The sequence below is a fragment of the Phasianus colchicus genome, chromosome 1 (assembly GCF_987193195.1).
Source record: "Phasianus colchicus chromosome 1, bPhaCol1.hap1.1, whole genome shotgun sequence".
Lineage (NCBI taxonomy): Eukaryota > Metazoa > Chordata > Aves > Galliformes > Phasianidae > Phasianus > Phasianus colchicus.
In genome coordinates, this window is record NC_143436.1 from 124,414,891 (window position 1) to 124,431,897 (window position 17,007).

Here is a 17,007-nt window from a genome sequence, read left to right on the forward strand (position 1 = left end):
TAAATAGACAGGTATTTCTCACTGACATTTCCACATTTATGCATCTCTGTGATTGCACAGAGAATTTAGAAACTGAAAAGAAATGTGATGCATTTCATATCAGCTACTCTTTATGCACCTTCTGATGGGAAGCATGCAGACCAAGACCTCCTGTTCCTGTACAGTCTATGAATACAGACTGTATGAAAAATATCTCAGCTTCCAAAGGTATTTTATTTCTTTGAATCAGAAGGAATTACAGTAAGAGGTGGAAAAACAAAGGCAAATGGTGGCTGAGGGCTAGAAATAAATCTTCTAACATCTATTGCTGTGGAGGACTATAAGACCACAGATAGATGGTATGTCTAATGACTAAGTAGTGAAAGCTGAGTTGGAAAAAATGTGGAGAACAGATGCCAACCTCCTGCCTCTGTGCTGTATTGTGTGAAGGGAAATGCTCTGGGGATGGTACAGGAGAGGATCAGGCAATAATCTGTTTTCCTCACACACGCCTTGTGACTTCAACTGATGTTGAAAGGGCTCTGAGTACAGGAGGGCTGCAACAGGAGATGGTTTACTCTGCTTGCACAGACACTGCACTGTTTTCACCTTGCACTGAGCAACAGATTTGAAAACCTAGTCAGTGATAAGCCTTGAGATTTCAAGTTCTTTTGTAGCTGTAGCTTCTGTATATAAAAGTGGGAGAGGGGACAAGCAATACAGACAACCATTTACAGCATTTAGGAGTCTGTGGATGTGATTACAGATTAAATCAACAGTTTCAGAATTCACTCTAAAAAGTTCTAGAACTCATAGTGAAGGATATCTCTTTCAGAGAAACCTAAGACATTCTTGAAGTTTTAATACATAATTTAATACAGAGATTCTAGACTATTATGGTCTTCTAAGCACCACCATCTTAAGTATTACACATCAAGGGATGACAGCAGTATTTGAGTCTATATTGAATTGAATCATAAGGACCAGACAAGTGATATGACTAGAATGGCTTTTTAAACTTTGAAATTGTATGATGCCAACCCAAACTTTTCTCAATACAGGCAAATTAATAAGAGAACAAAATCATATATAGGTTTACCCTGTGAGCAAAACTGGAACTTGAGTAATATAAAAGGGACAAAGAGAGTCGTTGTGGCTTTGTATTGCCATTTAGATATCCAGCAAAGCAAAGCATAATGAAGAACAGAAACCTCTGTCTGCAGCAGAGCATTAAAAGGAGTGCCATTGTTAACATTTTAAGAGCAATGCCTGAAGGATGGAGGCTTTAGGCTAGTTCTGCATTTTCCTGTTATTTTGCAGTTTCCTATAAGTAAAGTGAACTAAAGATAGGTTCATGTTTCCCCAGGAATCTTAATTGCTTATGGAACCTTCCGGGACCCTATTCTTAAATAAAAGCTGGAATACACACTGAAGCATATGGTGAGGGAAATGTGGTTTTTCAATTCACAATAGGAAATCAGGAAACATATGAACCTGAGAAAAGCAACAGATTGCAGCAAGATAGAAGCCAAATGTGGAAATGGCTAGGACCATTTTAGGGAGCATTGGAGAACTTACACTTTATAAATTCCCAAATAAATGCATGCTAGAGACAGTTCAGAAATAGCGTCCAACATTTCACATCTATCCGAACACTGGATGGATAAAAGGAACAACCTCGGGTCATATTCAAACAAGCAGCACTGACTGCAGCTTGATGTCTCAGCAGCTTTCTGCTGAGTTGGCATATTGATATATAAATTGCATAAATCCCCCCACCTTCTGTACAAAGATGAATCTTATATCATCTCACTTATTATGCTATTTGGTAGCAGGAGGAGATACTGTCATAGAAGTTTCATTATAAACAATGTGCTTAGCTCCTTTCATTTCATAGTCTGAAAACTAAGCTATATATTAAAATGTTTTTCATTTGTTATAAAACACTAATGCTGCTGCCATGGTAACCAGTTCATTATATACTTCAGACAATTGCTATGAAGAATTAATGGTTCCTTGTGGAAATGGGATTGTCACCCTATGGGAGTAATTATATACAGTACTGAGGGCATATTTGAGAAGCTCTTCTTTTATCTGCAGCAGAACCCCAGGCACATCTGCTGGGAGCTGAAATTGGCTGCAAAAGCTGCAGTCACTGCCACAGCCTCAATCCCCCACATTCTGAGGACAGTGTTCTCAGTCTATCAAATCCAACAGTAAAATCTCCTCTGACTTCAGTGAAGCCAAAGATCTTCCACAAATGTCTTATAACATGGAGAAAACTTTGCATTTCAGTGTATACTGCTATATCTAATTGGTGTTTCTGTCACTATTTGAATAACCATTTGCCCAAATAAAACTCATCTTGCCCCCCTCTGTTACATTGCTAATTTTTTTTTTTTGACAATTCAAGTATAAATGAACCATTGAAACATTCAAAATCAACTTTCTCCCTCAAAGAAAGGCAGTGTTTGTGTGGGAACTACCACCTGAGAATCCAGCCTCTTTTTAGGACTGTTGCTTTTCACGTGTATATACCTCTGACTTTTTTTCTCTCTATTCGTGTATTCTTCTTTGTATTTGGTCCCTTGCTTTTTGACCTTCTGCCAATGGCTCTGATTTCTCATTGCTGTATCTTATTCCTCTATCCTCTCCTGCATTGCATTTATTTTCTATTTAGCATGTTCTAAGTTCACGAATGCACAGCTTCTTCCTCTTCTAAACAACAAACGAAACAGTAATTAGAAATAGGACATGAGGAAGTGTGCAGAGAGTGAACAATTTAATAGAAATGCCAGTGGAAAAAAAGAAATTATCCATCTTCAGCATTTTTTTTAACAGGGCCAGACATTAAGAACTGTGTGATAGCCTTTCCATAAGCAAAATATTTCCTTTGTTCATATTTAAGCAAGCATTCCTCTTGCATTGTTTCTGCTTGAGGAAAGAATAACTAGGGCAAAATGAGATTTTCCTTTGAAAATTTCAGCTTCTCATTAAAAAGGAAAAAGCAGAATAATGCAAGCCCTTTTGCCCAGAGATACATTTGCACAACATTTATTGATGATTTACTTTGTTTTAACAGAACCACGCTAAGATGTGTATTATCAATTTGTCTGATATTCACCCAGCTCTCAAGATTCATTGTGTCCTTCTTTCATAGTCACTTGCAGTGGTAAATCACAAGGGATGTAGTCTAGCAAGCAAACTGGCACATAGCTGGAATTTGAGATTGGCAATCCTTCCAAACTTTGCTGAGGTCCAAATCAAGCCTTTCAGTACCAGCCAAGTTTTTGTGTACTTAGTTCTCCTCATCAAAAGTCAACATTTTTCACTGGAAGTAGAAACTTAACAGAAAATAACTTAGGAGTTAAACTTCATGGTTTTTTATTTTCCCAAATACAGTTTTAGCCCTACTAAGGCAACCACTTGCTTTGTGTTTAATATATGTTAGCATGCCCCAATTTTACAGTGATAGGTACTAAAATAACTTCAGTTACTAATAATAGATAAAACGCTCTTCACTGGGCTTATTACTCACTTTACTTTTCATTGGGATATCTCAGATCTTAGACCAACTTTGGGTTTTAAAAATTGTATTTGCACAACTCTAAAAAAAGTATGGAACATTTAAGTTATATTTCAAGGTTGCACCAAGGCATGACTGCTAAGAGACACTGTAATAAAACCATGAAGAATAAATACCTCAAACTTTTACACCTGCAAGAATACACTGAGTTCCTGGAGTATACCACAGGAGAAAACATATATAAACACATATAGTTATGCAGTATATATATATATATGTATATACACACATATGTATGTATGCATGTATACAGTTCTGGCATAGCACTGCCAAATTCATAATATACTAAAAAAACCCCGAAATTTATGCCCAATACAGTCTTATAGAATAAAAATATAGAAAAAAATGTAAAATAAGTCAGACCTCAGAGCCAAAGGATACGAATGCCTTTGGAGTCAGAACCACTGATTTTAAACCAATGCCAATACAGAGTGAGTATATTTAAAATTAAATGCAGAAAGGATTAGGATTGATACACTCTCATGCAGATAAAGTGTATTCCAAATGCTGCAAATGTCAACATTGATGCAGTATTGGAGGATTCAACTACCATTATGATGAGAGTAGGAACAGTAGTAATAGAGAGACTCATAGGACATCAAAGTTCATGGATAATAATAACACATATCTGATCATGGATTACTAGGGGAAAAAAAAGAGAAAGAAAAAGGTTTATATATCATGTAGATTTCATTTTCTATAGAAAAGAGCTTTAAAAATATTTGCACATCTTTTATTCAAAAAATTTGAATATCTCCTGAGGAAAACATCTCTAATGATACTGTGAGTAAAATCTCTGCTAACTTCAGTGAAGATACTAAGTAAAAAGATTTATTTAAACCTAAAGGGCAGCCTTTTCCATCTTTCTTCTTGAAGGGTCACATGCAGTTAGAAACAGACAATGATATCTTTAAAGAAAGTCTTCAATATTCAATAGACAAAGGCAAAATTATAAGTAAAGATAATTTAGTACAGGAGTCATGGCTTTCCTCCTTTCTCTCATTTTTTTTCTAAGTTACCTTGAATCTCTTCTGGAAGAAATTTAGTAGCCCTCCCAGAGGCTAGTTGTGAAAATTTAAAAAAAATAGTAAATGCTTAAAGCTATTTTCCCTGTTTCTTCATAATAATCCTCTTCTCTGTTCTACTTGACATTTCAAGTGATACTATGGGGAAGGCAAAGTTCATAGGCAAAGTTCATTTGAGCTAATAATACTTGTGCTAACTACACAATGACACATAATAAATAAATGATTATGTGGGGAAGTTTGCTCTGGTAGATATTATAGTACTTTTCAGCATGGTCTTTCCTAGAAAAGTCCTTGTAACCAAAAATTATTGCAGAAAAGGAAGATAGTACTGTTCCTGGCATGCAGAGGTACTCACCAGAACAATCAAATCCATTTCCTCGGTAGCCTTGATTACATTTGCATTTGAAGGATCCCTCTGTGTTGAGGCACTCTGCATGGAGGTTACACCTGTGTGCGGTTGTCACACATTCATTTACATCTAGGGAAAGACAGAAATGCCTTAGTGAAAACTCTGCTGATACTCAAGCTTCATGATAGCCTGCTTGTAGCTGTACTGTAAGCACTAGAGTTACTAGTGCTAAGATGGTCCAGAGGCCATTGGAGGCAGAAGAATGAATAAGAGAATATGCTTAGTTTCAGCTCCAGCCGTACAGCTATAGGCTTACGTAAAGCATCCCAGTAGAGGCAAAGTGAATGCTGCTGTCTTTTGAATGAGAACAGGATTCAAACTGTAGGTTGAGCACTGTATTCTGTTAACAAAATCCATTGCAAAATGTGTAATGTCAGTGAAAATAATTCACCAAGTCTTCCCCACTCTTTCATTCACTCTAGAAATGAAACTGAAACTAACAATGGACAGGCCAAGATCTTGAGATCTTCTCTCTACCTCTAATGTTTGAGGCATACATATGATGTTGCATGAAAAAGGTACAATTAGACTTTCAGTAGAAAATACTATGTTTAGCTGACAACAAAAGGTACAAGCACAAAGAGTAACAGATTTTGTTCTCCTTTATCACTATTTTGCTACATCACAAACACGTTTCTGACTTCTCCCACATGAGGGAGTCAAGTGATTGTACAAATATTTGAACCATTAGCATTTTACCCAGATTGCTTCATTTTTAGCAGCTGTTAGATTCCAGGTAGGTCAAGTAGGACACAAGTAGTGGAAAGACTGACTCAAAGAAAAAAAAACAGAGTTTCTGAGAGCAAGATTCAGGTTTCCAGATAAAATGATAAAATCTGGACAACTGAGACCTCTTAATCTTTCCCCCATACACACATACTGTGTAAAAAAGTCAGCATTTTTTCCTCTTTAAAACTGGAGCTACTTACAATACAAAGCTCTAATTCCCGTACCCAGTATCCAAAACCTGCTTTGAGATCTCCCTCCCACCCTTAAGTGCCAATCTCAAGGAAAAAAAAAAAAAATCAGAAAACATGAATTTGCTTTTGGATGTGTTGTTGTTCTAACCCTTGCTGGCTCTCAGTTAGTGAACTGCTTGAACAATACAGCCACAGTGTCAGCTGCAGAACCTTACCATTTCCCATTCTTTCACCATTAGCTAATGATCTGAAACAGAAATAAAGGTGTTTTGATGTTTGTTTTAACTTCTGGGTAGATCAAAATAAAAATTTTTCCTCTATTTCTGTTTGTGAGAAACGCAGACATGCAAAAAAGACCTGAAAAGTAATTAAGACCTACTATTTTCATACTTTTTTTTTTTTTTTTTAGGTTCTGTACTATTCATCTAAACAACTACTTCTACTGTTATGAACTGTCTTGATTCACATGGCTCATTAACTACACACAGAAAATAAAAAAGATTGTGAGACTGTTCAGTCATCAAAGGTTAAAAGTCAAAAGGACAAAATGGGCTCTTTAACTACAGTTATACCAAAACTAGCAGTTTCTTGAAATTTGTCAACTGTTAACATACAACACCCTTTTGCACATCATTTGTAAGGGCTTAAAGATGATTTAGTACAAGGAGGCAATGTAATTTGCAAGTACCAGTGATCAAGTTTTTAATAAAGCCACAGAGAAAACCAAGACAGCTCCAAGAGTCATAAAAAATATTCTTAGTGACATTTCCAAGGCAGCATCTCTAGATGAGGCCAATATACTTCAGACAATGATGGGAAAGTTGCATTATGTGGGAACGAAAAAAAATAAAAGTGGAGAAATAAATTACATGGGCTAAGTCTTACCTACACAGTCATAATGGCCACTGATATATTTCAGTTCATAACCAAGCCGGCACTTGCAGTAGTAGCTTCCAAATGTGTTGACACACCTGCGATTGAAAGAGCAGACAGCTCTGCCAGTGGAGCATTCATCAATATCTAGAGCAGGAATAGGGATGCCGGTCAGATCCAAAAGAAATTAAAACAGTCAAGCAGGAACTAGTTGGGATTTGCACGGCTATACTTTGGTCTTGGCTATCACACAGTGTTCAATAAATAAGTCCTATAATGAATACACTTGGAAATGGCTTTTGCATGTCTAAATATGAATGAAACAGCAAAACGTCCACTAACTTAATGGAAGATTTTGAGACCCTACAAGGCAAAAGCCATACTGGCTGTAAGGACTCTCCACAGAGGTCAATGATTTCCCGCAAGGTCACAAAATAGGACAGGGAGGGACTCCTGAAATTCCATGATTTCTCTGAGAAAGGAAACATCAGTGAATAGTTTAAGAGAAACAGGAAACAGAGCAGCAAGGAGGGGAGGCAGCAGCTCTTCCTGCTGAATCACTGCACCATCCCTTGCTGGACCAAGTCAAGGTAGAGACTGCAGACTGCAAGTGCTCTGCCCAGCAAGAGGTAACAGTGGCAGATGTTTTGGAGTAATAAGGCAGCTTGGTATGGGAGGAAATGAACACTATTAAATAGTCACTATAATTAAATGTTATCAATTTAATTCATGAATAATGCAGCTTCTTAGGAGGATTAAGCTAAGACAAATAGCTAGGGATCTTCAAACATTTACCTGTTATAACATTTCTGTAACTAATACTCAAGTATTAAGAGTATCTTAGAATCTTTTTCGCACCCAGCATGCTATAAAGCAGGAAGTTGTTCTCTCCCTTTAGAGATAGAGAAAACATGATAGAAAAGAGTGACCTAACACAAGTCGTCTAGCAAGAAGGGATATGCTATTTCTAACCACTGGATATACCTTTTTGTGTGTTTTACCTTCTATCAATATGTACCAGCATTCCTCCAAATCCATTTGGGCAAACAAGGTAAATGCAAATAGACTCAATACAAGAGAATAAAAATAACTGTCTGAATAATTCAGGAAGAGAACCACTTATCTTCTTGATTCTATTTAATAACATATGTCAACAGTGTTCACCTTCAAGTAGCTCTTAAACAATTCAAACAAAAATTAACTTGCTTGCTGGTAGTCAGAGAGCCTTGCTGATTCTTCAGAGCTGAATATTTCCAATTACAAATTCATTTCATTTGAAAGAGAGAAATAATGTTCTCATGTTGGAGTGTTTACAGTTTAGAAATTAAGCAAAATATCTGTATGGGCTCACTCTAATAGTTCCTAAAAATGAAAAAATAGCCTGCTATTCATACCTGACTTGATACCATAGCTGTACATTAAGGAGAGTGATTCATATAGTAACTGTCCTTGTATACAGCACTGCCTCTTGGATGATGCATTGATTTGTTTTTTGAAACGTTAAGCATAATATTGTTTTGGCATTAGAACTGAAATTCATTTCTATATCTTACGTGTCAAACTTCTCAACATTTAAAACATTTTTTAACGTGGACATACCACTGGAAATTACCAATACAGTAAGTATTGGTAAGCAGAATCTGACATGGAGCTGCTACAGTTACTCCTCCTGTCCAAGCCACCCTTCATAATCTGGAGTACAATTGTTAGAGAAATACCATACTGCAAGGTGAAATCAGGTATGTTGTTAAAGACATTGTAGTAAATAGAACTCATTGCAAAAACTTGTTTATATTTTGGGCAACTCTAGGAAATGAAATATTTCCCAGCTGCAATTTTCAATCTTCTACTAAATTTAAAACAATTTAGCAGAGAGCATCCAATCTGAAAAATAAATGCTTCCGTAGCCCTTCAGGTTTGTTTGTGATGACCAGCAACAGCAATATTCCAGCTTTGGAAATGTTTCTGTGCTGCTCCTGCACGTACTGAGAGGTCTCGCACACCTGAACCAGCCTCATCACAGATGTCACCCAGCCTGCTACTGCTGCTCCCTGACATGCACTTCACTGCCTCTTCTTCTCCATCTTGGGCTGGTCCGTGCTTTGGAGGGTTCGTTTCATGTCCACTGATGTTTTGAACGTTAGCTTAGCTTCAGTATTAAAATGGGTACCATTTCAGCACAGGATTGCAAAACTGTAGTCCTGCCTTTTCAGATAGCAGCGTAAAACTGTTGTCACTAAACAGTACCAACTGTTATGAAGCAATGCTACCTTATCACAGGAAATCCCTACATAAAATGATGTCGAGTTTTCTGTAGAAAAATACAGAAGTTCCTATTGTGGGTCATCACAATACAGAAAAAAACACTCAAACATAACTCCCAAATCTTATAATACATTATGCTACCAGGACATATACGTCCTACATTGCACGTAGCAATTTCAGAGAAACAGAGAATCTCTTAATGACTACAGTATATGTCAAAACATTTGATTATTTATTGTGGAAGGAACTAGCCCAAATAATTATATTATAAGAATTATTATTTAAAAAGCATGCAAATTTTGCATCACACTGTAAGTAATAAGAAACATTAGTAAAGCTAGTGAGGAGGGATAAATACTTATTACTCTTTCCCCAAACTCTTGAGTTTTTGGGGTTCCTATAGAAAAGAAGCTGAGAGTGAGCTCTCTAACCATACCAATGCATGTCCTTCCATTTGGTCCCAAATGGAGGCCAGCTGATGGACAAAGACACCGTACCTCCTCTTTGACTTCCTCACAACCATACTGGCAATTCGCAATGGCACAGGTCCTAGAGCCTGAAAACAGTTTTTAAAATAACAAAAAGAGCAAAAATCTAGGCTAGTAACACACACTTCATTATTAATTTAGATCTGATTGAGTGTAGAAAAATAATTAGAACAACAAAATCTCATTCATCATTAGTCAAGCTGTCTATACATTAACATAATAACAATACAATTCATGAGATAGATCTTTTACTCCCCCTCCCCTTCATTTTGTTCTTTCCCTGTCTGCTCTTATTCCTCATTTTTCCTCCATTATCCATTCTGACTTACTATTATCTTTTAAATACAGACAGAACTGCTCAAACTAGAAAAAAGGCTTTTTACATTTTCCATCACTTCAGCTTTTTATCATGCAGTACAGTACAGAAATGTTTTTATTTCTTAACATTTAACATGCTTTTAGTACAGACCTTGATTCCTAAAATTACTTAAAAATTACTTAACCTGATGGACTTTGAAAGTGCAATTTATTTTGATCCTTTACAGAACAGATACTTGAATCTATAGAGGCACTAGTCAGTACACAAGTCTTGTTTGTCCAAGACTGGATAGGAGTGTGAATTACTGGAAATTATTTTGATCAGCCTTTAAACAGAAAAATGTGTTTAGATCTTGTCTGAGAGAGCGTTGTGAGAGGCTAGAAAAGCAGACCAAATGTAGTAAGTATACAAGGAGATTAAGTCTAAAATCCTGAAAATATCCTGCATGCATTAGTACTATGATGCCAGGGAGAGAAGCAGCATTTGGAAGTGTTTACTAGAAGAGTTGGAATGTATGCCAAGGTATTTTTTTCCTCTTCATCACTTCTACTGCATTCAGGGAAACACAGCTTTATATAGGTTCTTTCTAACTGGGAGGTCTGGAGTAGTTGTCAAGTAATCTGAGACAAAACCAACTGCCAGACTGGCGCATCACTTAAGTGGAAAAAAGAAACTAATTTTATTTTAGAATGCAACTTGTTCGTTGGTGGAGGCACAAGAAGGTTCAAAATGCGTGCAATGAAGTGCATAGAAAAGCCACTGATGTGTGCAGGGGTACCCATGGCTACAGCCATATAAAATTAATACAATACATATACTGTTGCTGCTAAAATTATTTTTCTTAAGCTGGTTTGCTTATGCTCTGTGAATAAGTGATAAAATTGACTATATTTGAAATAGAATTTTATTTTAGTATTGATGAAGATGTGCATAGTAGCAGCAGGCAAGATTAAAAAACATGGACATACTTTTGTCACGGTTATCTATCTCCTAAGTGACAACAAAGAAACTTACTAAGTATTCTTTAATTGGTCATTCTGATTTCTTCCTCTTTTGTTTGAAGCTCCTATTGTTTGCCAAGTTAAGACAGAATATTAGCTTAGACAAACTACTGCTACGATTTAGCACAGTAATTCCTGCAGAATTCAGATGACTTTGTGTTAGGCACTAACCTACTCTCTATATGAGGAAGTGGTTCCCTGTGGTCAAAACCCAAGCACTTCTGATACCCTTCTACATCTGGTTCCACAGTACTTGGTATGGTTCCCCAGATCACACTGAATGCTCAGACTAGATGTACTGCTTCTTAAGGAGATTTACATCACAGAGAATTTGATTTAAAAGGAGCAACATTTGCTCAAAACATTTGCCTGAATAAAATTATAATTAAAAATTTTATTAATAATAATATAATAAAAAGTAAATAAGTTAGTTGAGTAGTGAGTTGAACCAGCTTTTCATAAGAGTACAATCTTCAGTTAGCATCAAGTGAGATGGGAGTCAAGTAGAGTTAACCAAGAATAACTTCTACGTGAATAAACAGTTTATTATTTCATTTCATATTCATAGTTTCTGCTTTAAAAAAATACAAAATCTCTTTGGAAGTGGAAGGTGACAGATGGATTAAATTAAAGAAGCTCAGGATGGATGAACACACAGGTCTTTGTCTCCTCAATTATGTTTGTCTCCTGAAGTCATGAAGACTTCTTGTCCATTGAAAAATCACTTTTTTCCCCTGAAATTTAGTTTCATTCTGTATCACTATTTGTCAGGGTTCCACTGTTCTTATTTGGAAAATAATGTTTATGTGCCAAAATGAAATAAGAGCTTCTGGGCTCACAGCTGTTCAGGCAGTTTTTTTCATATATACTCTGAACTGGCCACCACTGCTGAGAATTTTTTTGTTTTGTACTGGCTTAAATAAGGGACAACGCATCTCTGATTTCTGTACAAATTTGGTACAAACACAGTTTCCTAAATCAGGAAACCCATTCAGAACGAAGACTTAAAATTAATTCAGCAAAAATGGCTAGTTGCAATCTGGATCTAGTTTTCTGACTTGGTTCAGTCAAGCAGCTGTACAGAGCATTCATGCTCAGAGTAGTGGAACTGGGGAATGGATAGCACAAAATAGGATCAATACCCTCTGGGTTCAAAGGGAAGTGGGCTCAAAGGATAGGTTGCTTTTGACAGTACCTCTGGCTTCTGAAGTTCAGCTGTCCATAATGTAGTGGCCTTGCTGAAAACAGCTCAGTGTATGATGTCAGCAGATACACAAATTATCTTGGAAGAAACAGAAGAAATATACATCCATTTCTTAGAATTTCAAAGAATCCACAGCTCTTGTCTGCTGGTAAGATGCACCGTTCACTGCAGGGAAGGGGAAGCCTCCAAAAGCTCTGGCCCCAGACACTTTCTGCTGTAGTTTCAGTCTTCCTGCCTTAACAGGGACAGAAACTAGGAGATCTTGCTTTTCTGTTTGCCCCAGACCTGCAGGACCCTGCAGTCCTGCCTTTGCCAAGGCTGCATATTTTTCTAAGTATCTCAAGACTGACAGCAAACTCACCAGATGGACACTCTGTCTGGTGAATAGCTGTCTACAAAGTTTGGAGATCAAATCTTCTCAGAGTTTAGGTTGTCTCTCTTATCCACAGACTGTGCAACACCTGATGCAGCCAGGTTCATTGGTTGAGGACAGATCTCTCAAACAGGCTGTTCAATTGCTGAGATCAACTTGCTTTCCTGTCTCACTGATGTATTTGCTTCAGTCCAGCCTCTAAAAAGGTCCCCATGCTACCTTGAGTTTTGTGAAATTCAAAGCAAAACTACCTGTATGAAGTGGTTTTGCGAAGGGGGAAAAATAAAGTATTTTTCAGAAACAAAATGGTGTCACTGAAAAATAAGGAGTCTGAAAACCAGTCTAGCTGAGAATGCAGAATACTTGTTCAGCCACAAAGAAAATAGGCAGAAATACAGTTCAGATAAGACTTAGCATAGCAGACAAATGTTAGCAAGAAGCCAGCAGCAACTGTGGGCAGCATATCAGCACTCACAGAAAATAAATTATTCAGGACATGCAGAAATTTAAAACAAAGAGTTATGGCATGAAGTTCAGCACAGTAAACTATACTCAGTATTGATGCACTGCTTGGATAGCTTCATTCATTCATTCAACAGATGAAACAGCAAGGCTGTGCACCAAGCTTATGTAATGTCTTTCATAGCACTATCAAATATTTTTACTTCTAAAAGGACAAAAATTCCTCTGGATCCCAGAAATACAGTTATGACCTAATTTACTTTGGTCAATCTGAAAACCTCTGTCAGCTGCATACATTACCGAAATTGCTGAGGCAAAAATCCCAGCCTAAGTGAGCTAAATCCTTTTATCACAAAATGAAATTTTGCTGGGGTCAAATGTGATTAGGTGATCTTGGTGTGCCTACCCTGTCAACTCTGTTACTTACTTGCACATGTGCCATCTGGCATGAGCATGTACCCGTTCAGACAATAGCATTTGTAGCTGCCATGTGTATTCATGCATCTGTGTTCACAGGGACGTGGTTTCAGTCCACATTCATTCAGATCTGCAGAAGTCATTGAAATGAAGTGAGTTGAGTATATATAAGTTTATATTAATGTGTATAGGCTTATAATATTGCTTAATGCCTTTAATTCCCCACAGTAAAAGGGGAATGAAGTTGAGAATGAGCCAGCCTCTTGCAAAATGAGAATGCAGCAAACATCTGTCTGGAAGAATGCTTGGAAAACTATCACATATAGACTTCTGCACATAGACTTCTACACCTGAAAAACTAATGCAAACTCTGGCCACATTCGGCAGCTCATTAGAAAGAGGTGAAAGGGTCAGGAGAGAATGCAATTGCTATATTTTCTGGGAGTTATTCTTTCAGGCTTCTCTTATTCTAGCTGGAAATGTTAGCTCTCCAGATGACCTCTGTTCTAAAAGGGCTAAAACATTAGACTAAGAACTGAAAATCAGCTTCAGATAAAGTGAAACAAAGAAACAAAGATTTCCTTTTTTTTTCCCTGAGTGCACATGTTGGTGCCAAGGTTTTCAGGGCAGGGAGGTATAGTCAAGATGAAACTCAGTACATAAAAAAAATTACATCATGCTATGAATAAAAGTACAAGAAATCTCAGTTTCTCAAAATCCAGAGAATAAAAGCATCTTGACACCTTTTCACAATCTGCAATTTAAAAGACTCTGCCAGAAGCTAAGTTGATTTCAAATTCCCATTGTTATCTTTCACAGGGAGAAAACCAGAATCTCACCAAGTTCAATTTACGTGGTATTGGCACTGCTATCAGTGCTACTGGTCCTAGAACAAAGGAACAACATCTGTGCTTGTGACTTCCGTGAATTGACATCTTTGTCTCTACTATTTTGACACGTGGTTTGCAACCAGACAAAACTTATTAGCAGAATAGATCAGCACATACAGCCCATTCAACAGGCACTTAACACCACAAATGACCAACAATATAACTTCAATAGAGATGCTACTCTCCAAGCACTGCGCTTGCGCAGCTCCAGTTCTAATAGGAGAAGCAGCTGTTCTCACATCTATGCACCCTGCAGATCAGAGAAAATGAACTCCAGACCACTCATAAACTTTGTGATACCTATATATGCACAGAACTATTTGTTACAGCTTAGATCAGGGAAGAAAAAGAGCAGTGTACTGTTTTTAAATATAGGGTCTGTTTGAAAAACAACAACAACCTATCAGTTTGGGAATCAATTGGACTTCTTATGCTACTTTAGTTCCACTAACAAACCAAGACTTTGTAACAAAGAAACCAGAAGGGACAGAAGTTATTCCACTCCAACTGCACATTTTCAAAAGTGCTTAGCTGCACCTGTGTTGCACAATGCACAGTAATGCAGAGGTAGCGTGCACAGCTCTAAAAGAGAAACTGAGATAAGGTAATTTTAGCTCAGACTCAGAGGCAGACTAATAGAGGTCCCTATCTCTCTTATTTTAGTTAGTTCATGATGAACTTGCTCAGTGGGACACTGCGCTGTAAGGACAGACCAAGGTTATGTTTGCCTGTACATTAAGTGTCTCTGAGTATTCCTGGCTACTGGGAGACGAACACCTCTGAGACCGCAACAAGTGAAATAGCTCTGAGGCATTTCTAGCCTCCACTTTCCTAAAAATTTCCTGGCCATAAAGATAGGACAGCCCAAGGAAATAACAGGCAATTTGCACATGTAGTTCTATACATTACTTCCACAAAGCTTCAAACTCCGAACCTTCGGCAAGTGCAATAGTACTGCAAGTGCAGTTGATGCAATAGAAGGGAGGGGACGCCATCCAGAGGGACCTGGACATGCCTAAGAAGTATACACACAATAATCTAATGAAATTTAAGATGACCAAGTGCAAGGTGTTGTAGCTGGGTTGAGGCAATCCCCAATAAGAATACAGACTGGGACACAAACTCAGTGAGAGTAGCTTTGCGAGAAGGACTTGGGGTGTCCTGATAGGTGAAAAGCAGGACATGAGCCAGCAGTGTGCTCTTGCAGCCTGGAAGGCCAACACTGTCCTGAACTGCAACAAAAGAGAGGTTGCAGCAGGGAGCAGGAGGGGATTGTACCCCTCTGCTTTCCTGTTGTGAGGCCCTATCTGCAGAACTCTGTCCAGATCTGAGGCCCCCAAAACAGAACAGATGAAAAGCTTTTGGAACAAGTCCAGAAGAGGGCCATGAAGATGCTCAGAAGCCTGGAGCACCTCTCCTATGAAGAAAGGTTGAGTGAGATGGGCTTGTTCAGCCTGGAGAAGAGAAGGCTGTGGGGAGACCTCATTGTGGCCTTCCAGTACTTGATGGGAGCTTATAAACAGGAAGGGGATTGACTTTTTACGTGTTCTGACAGTGACAGGACAAGGGGGATAGCTTAAAATTAAAAGAAGGAAATTTAGGTTAGATTTGAGAAAGAACTTATCAATAAAAAACCTGCAAAGCCTACAGGTGCTTAGGAAGGTAGCATGCATAGACCCCATCTGTTTCTGGGGTCCTTATTCCATGTTCACTCATCAATAGTGCAGTAGAATGGCTTCTTCATCCACAATGACTCACTCCTTTCATCTGATCCCATACAGGGGTCTCAAATATTTCAACAACAACAACAAAAAACAGAGTTGTCATCAATGTGTCATCTGAAATTTGACTGAGAAATTACACATCTAGCATATAATTGCACGTCTTTCTGAGGAAGTTGGTTAAGAAAATAGCATGATTTCTGGATTTGACTTTCAGTTCTTCTTGTTTTCTGTATCATCTCTTGTTGCTTTAATCTTCTGACTATGAGACAGTTTGCCCTTGTCACCAGCCTGAAGGAAATACATGATATAGGTTCAAACTCCTGTTTGCTGAAGGAGGCTTAGAGGTTGCATCTCCAGCACCCTTTTTGAGGTAAGAGCCTCAAACTAGTCTAAACTCTGCTATGTAAATAAGAAAAGGTCTCATTTGAAAAGTTTGGAAAGTGACAATCCCTATTAAAAGAAAAGAAGACAGGAAATCACCAGTCTGTTTTCTGGAGTAATATTCCCATGTGCACAAACCTTGATTACAGGTTTTTCCTGTAAATCCAGGGAAACATTTGCATTTGTTTGGTCCCACGCATTCGCCATACTTGCAGCCATGTCTACAGATAGCTGAGGGAATCAGGCAAAGAGAGAAAAAGAAGAAATTAGAAATATTCTATTTGAGAACTCCTCCTCTGCTTAACTGTCCAAACATTTATTATGGAAATTCAGCATTCTCCAGACCTCTCCCTAGTTTGGACATCATAGCTACTGATCAATGCTTTATTTCAGTTGGAGAACAGGGATGCTGGCACAGCTTGCATGGGTGAACAGTTTTCCCAGTTTGTAAATACCTGGAAAAGAAGGGCCCCCTTTTAGCACCCTCCCCAATGCTCCTTTCTGCCATACTTCTGATGCACATTTACATACTCTGCACATACTTTGTTCTTTTCCCCTGTTTTCTATTTTGGGAAGCCACCTGCAAGAAGCAGCTAGCCAGCAGCCCCATTTGCTACATTTGGCTGTTGGGGCAGGCAAGAGGCAGGAGCAGTCTCTTGCAGTCAGAAAATCAGTCAGATGACCTTAG

General features: G+C 37.9%; 1 protein-coding gene across 2 annotated transcripts in view; it reads right to left on the bottom strand.

The window, feature by feature from the left end:
• Nucleotides 1-17,007, bottom strand: part of EGFL6 (EGF like domain multiple 6) — a 41,070-nt gene that overhangs the window by 16,240 nt on the left and 7,823 nt on the right. The window contains exons 3-7 of one of the 2 annotated variants that reach the window (XM_031596086.2): nucleotides 16,458-16,550; nucleotides 13,335-13,454; nucleotides 9,497-9,616; nucleotides 6,808-6,942; nucleotides 4,949-5,071 (exon numbers count right to left, since the gene is read on the bottom strand). In XM_031596086.2, coding sequence (XP_031451946.2) covers nucleotides 4,949-5,071; nucleotides 6,808-6,942; nucleotides 9,497-9,616; nucleotides 13,335-13,454; nucleotides 16,458-16,550 — 591 coding nt within the window. The remainder of the gene's footprint in view (nucleotides 1-4,948; nucleotides 5,072-6,807; nucleotides 6,943-9,496; nucleotides 9,617-13,334; nucleotides 13,455-16,457; nucleotides 16,551-17,007) is intronic. The other variant, XM_090125573.1, reaches the window with a different exon arrangement.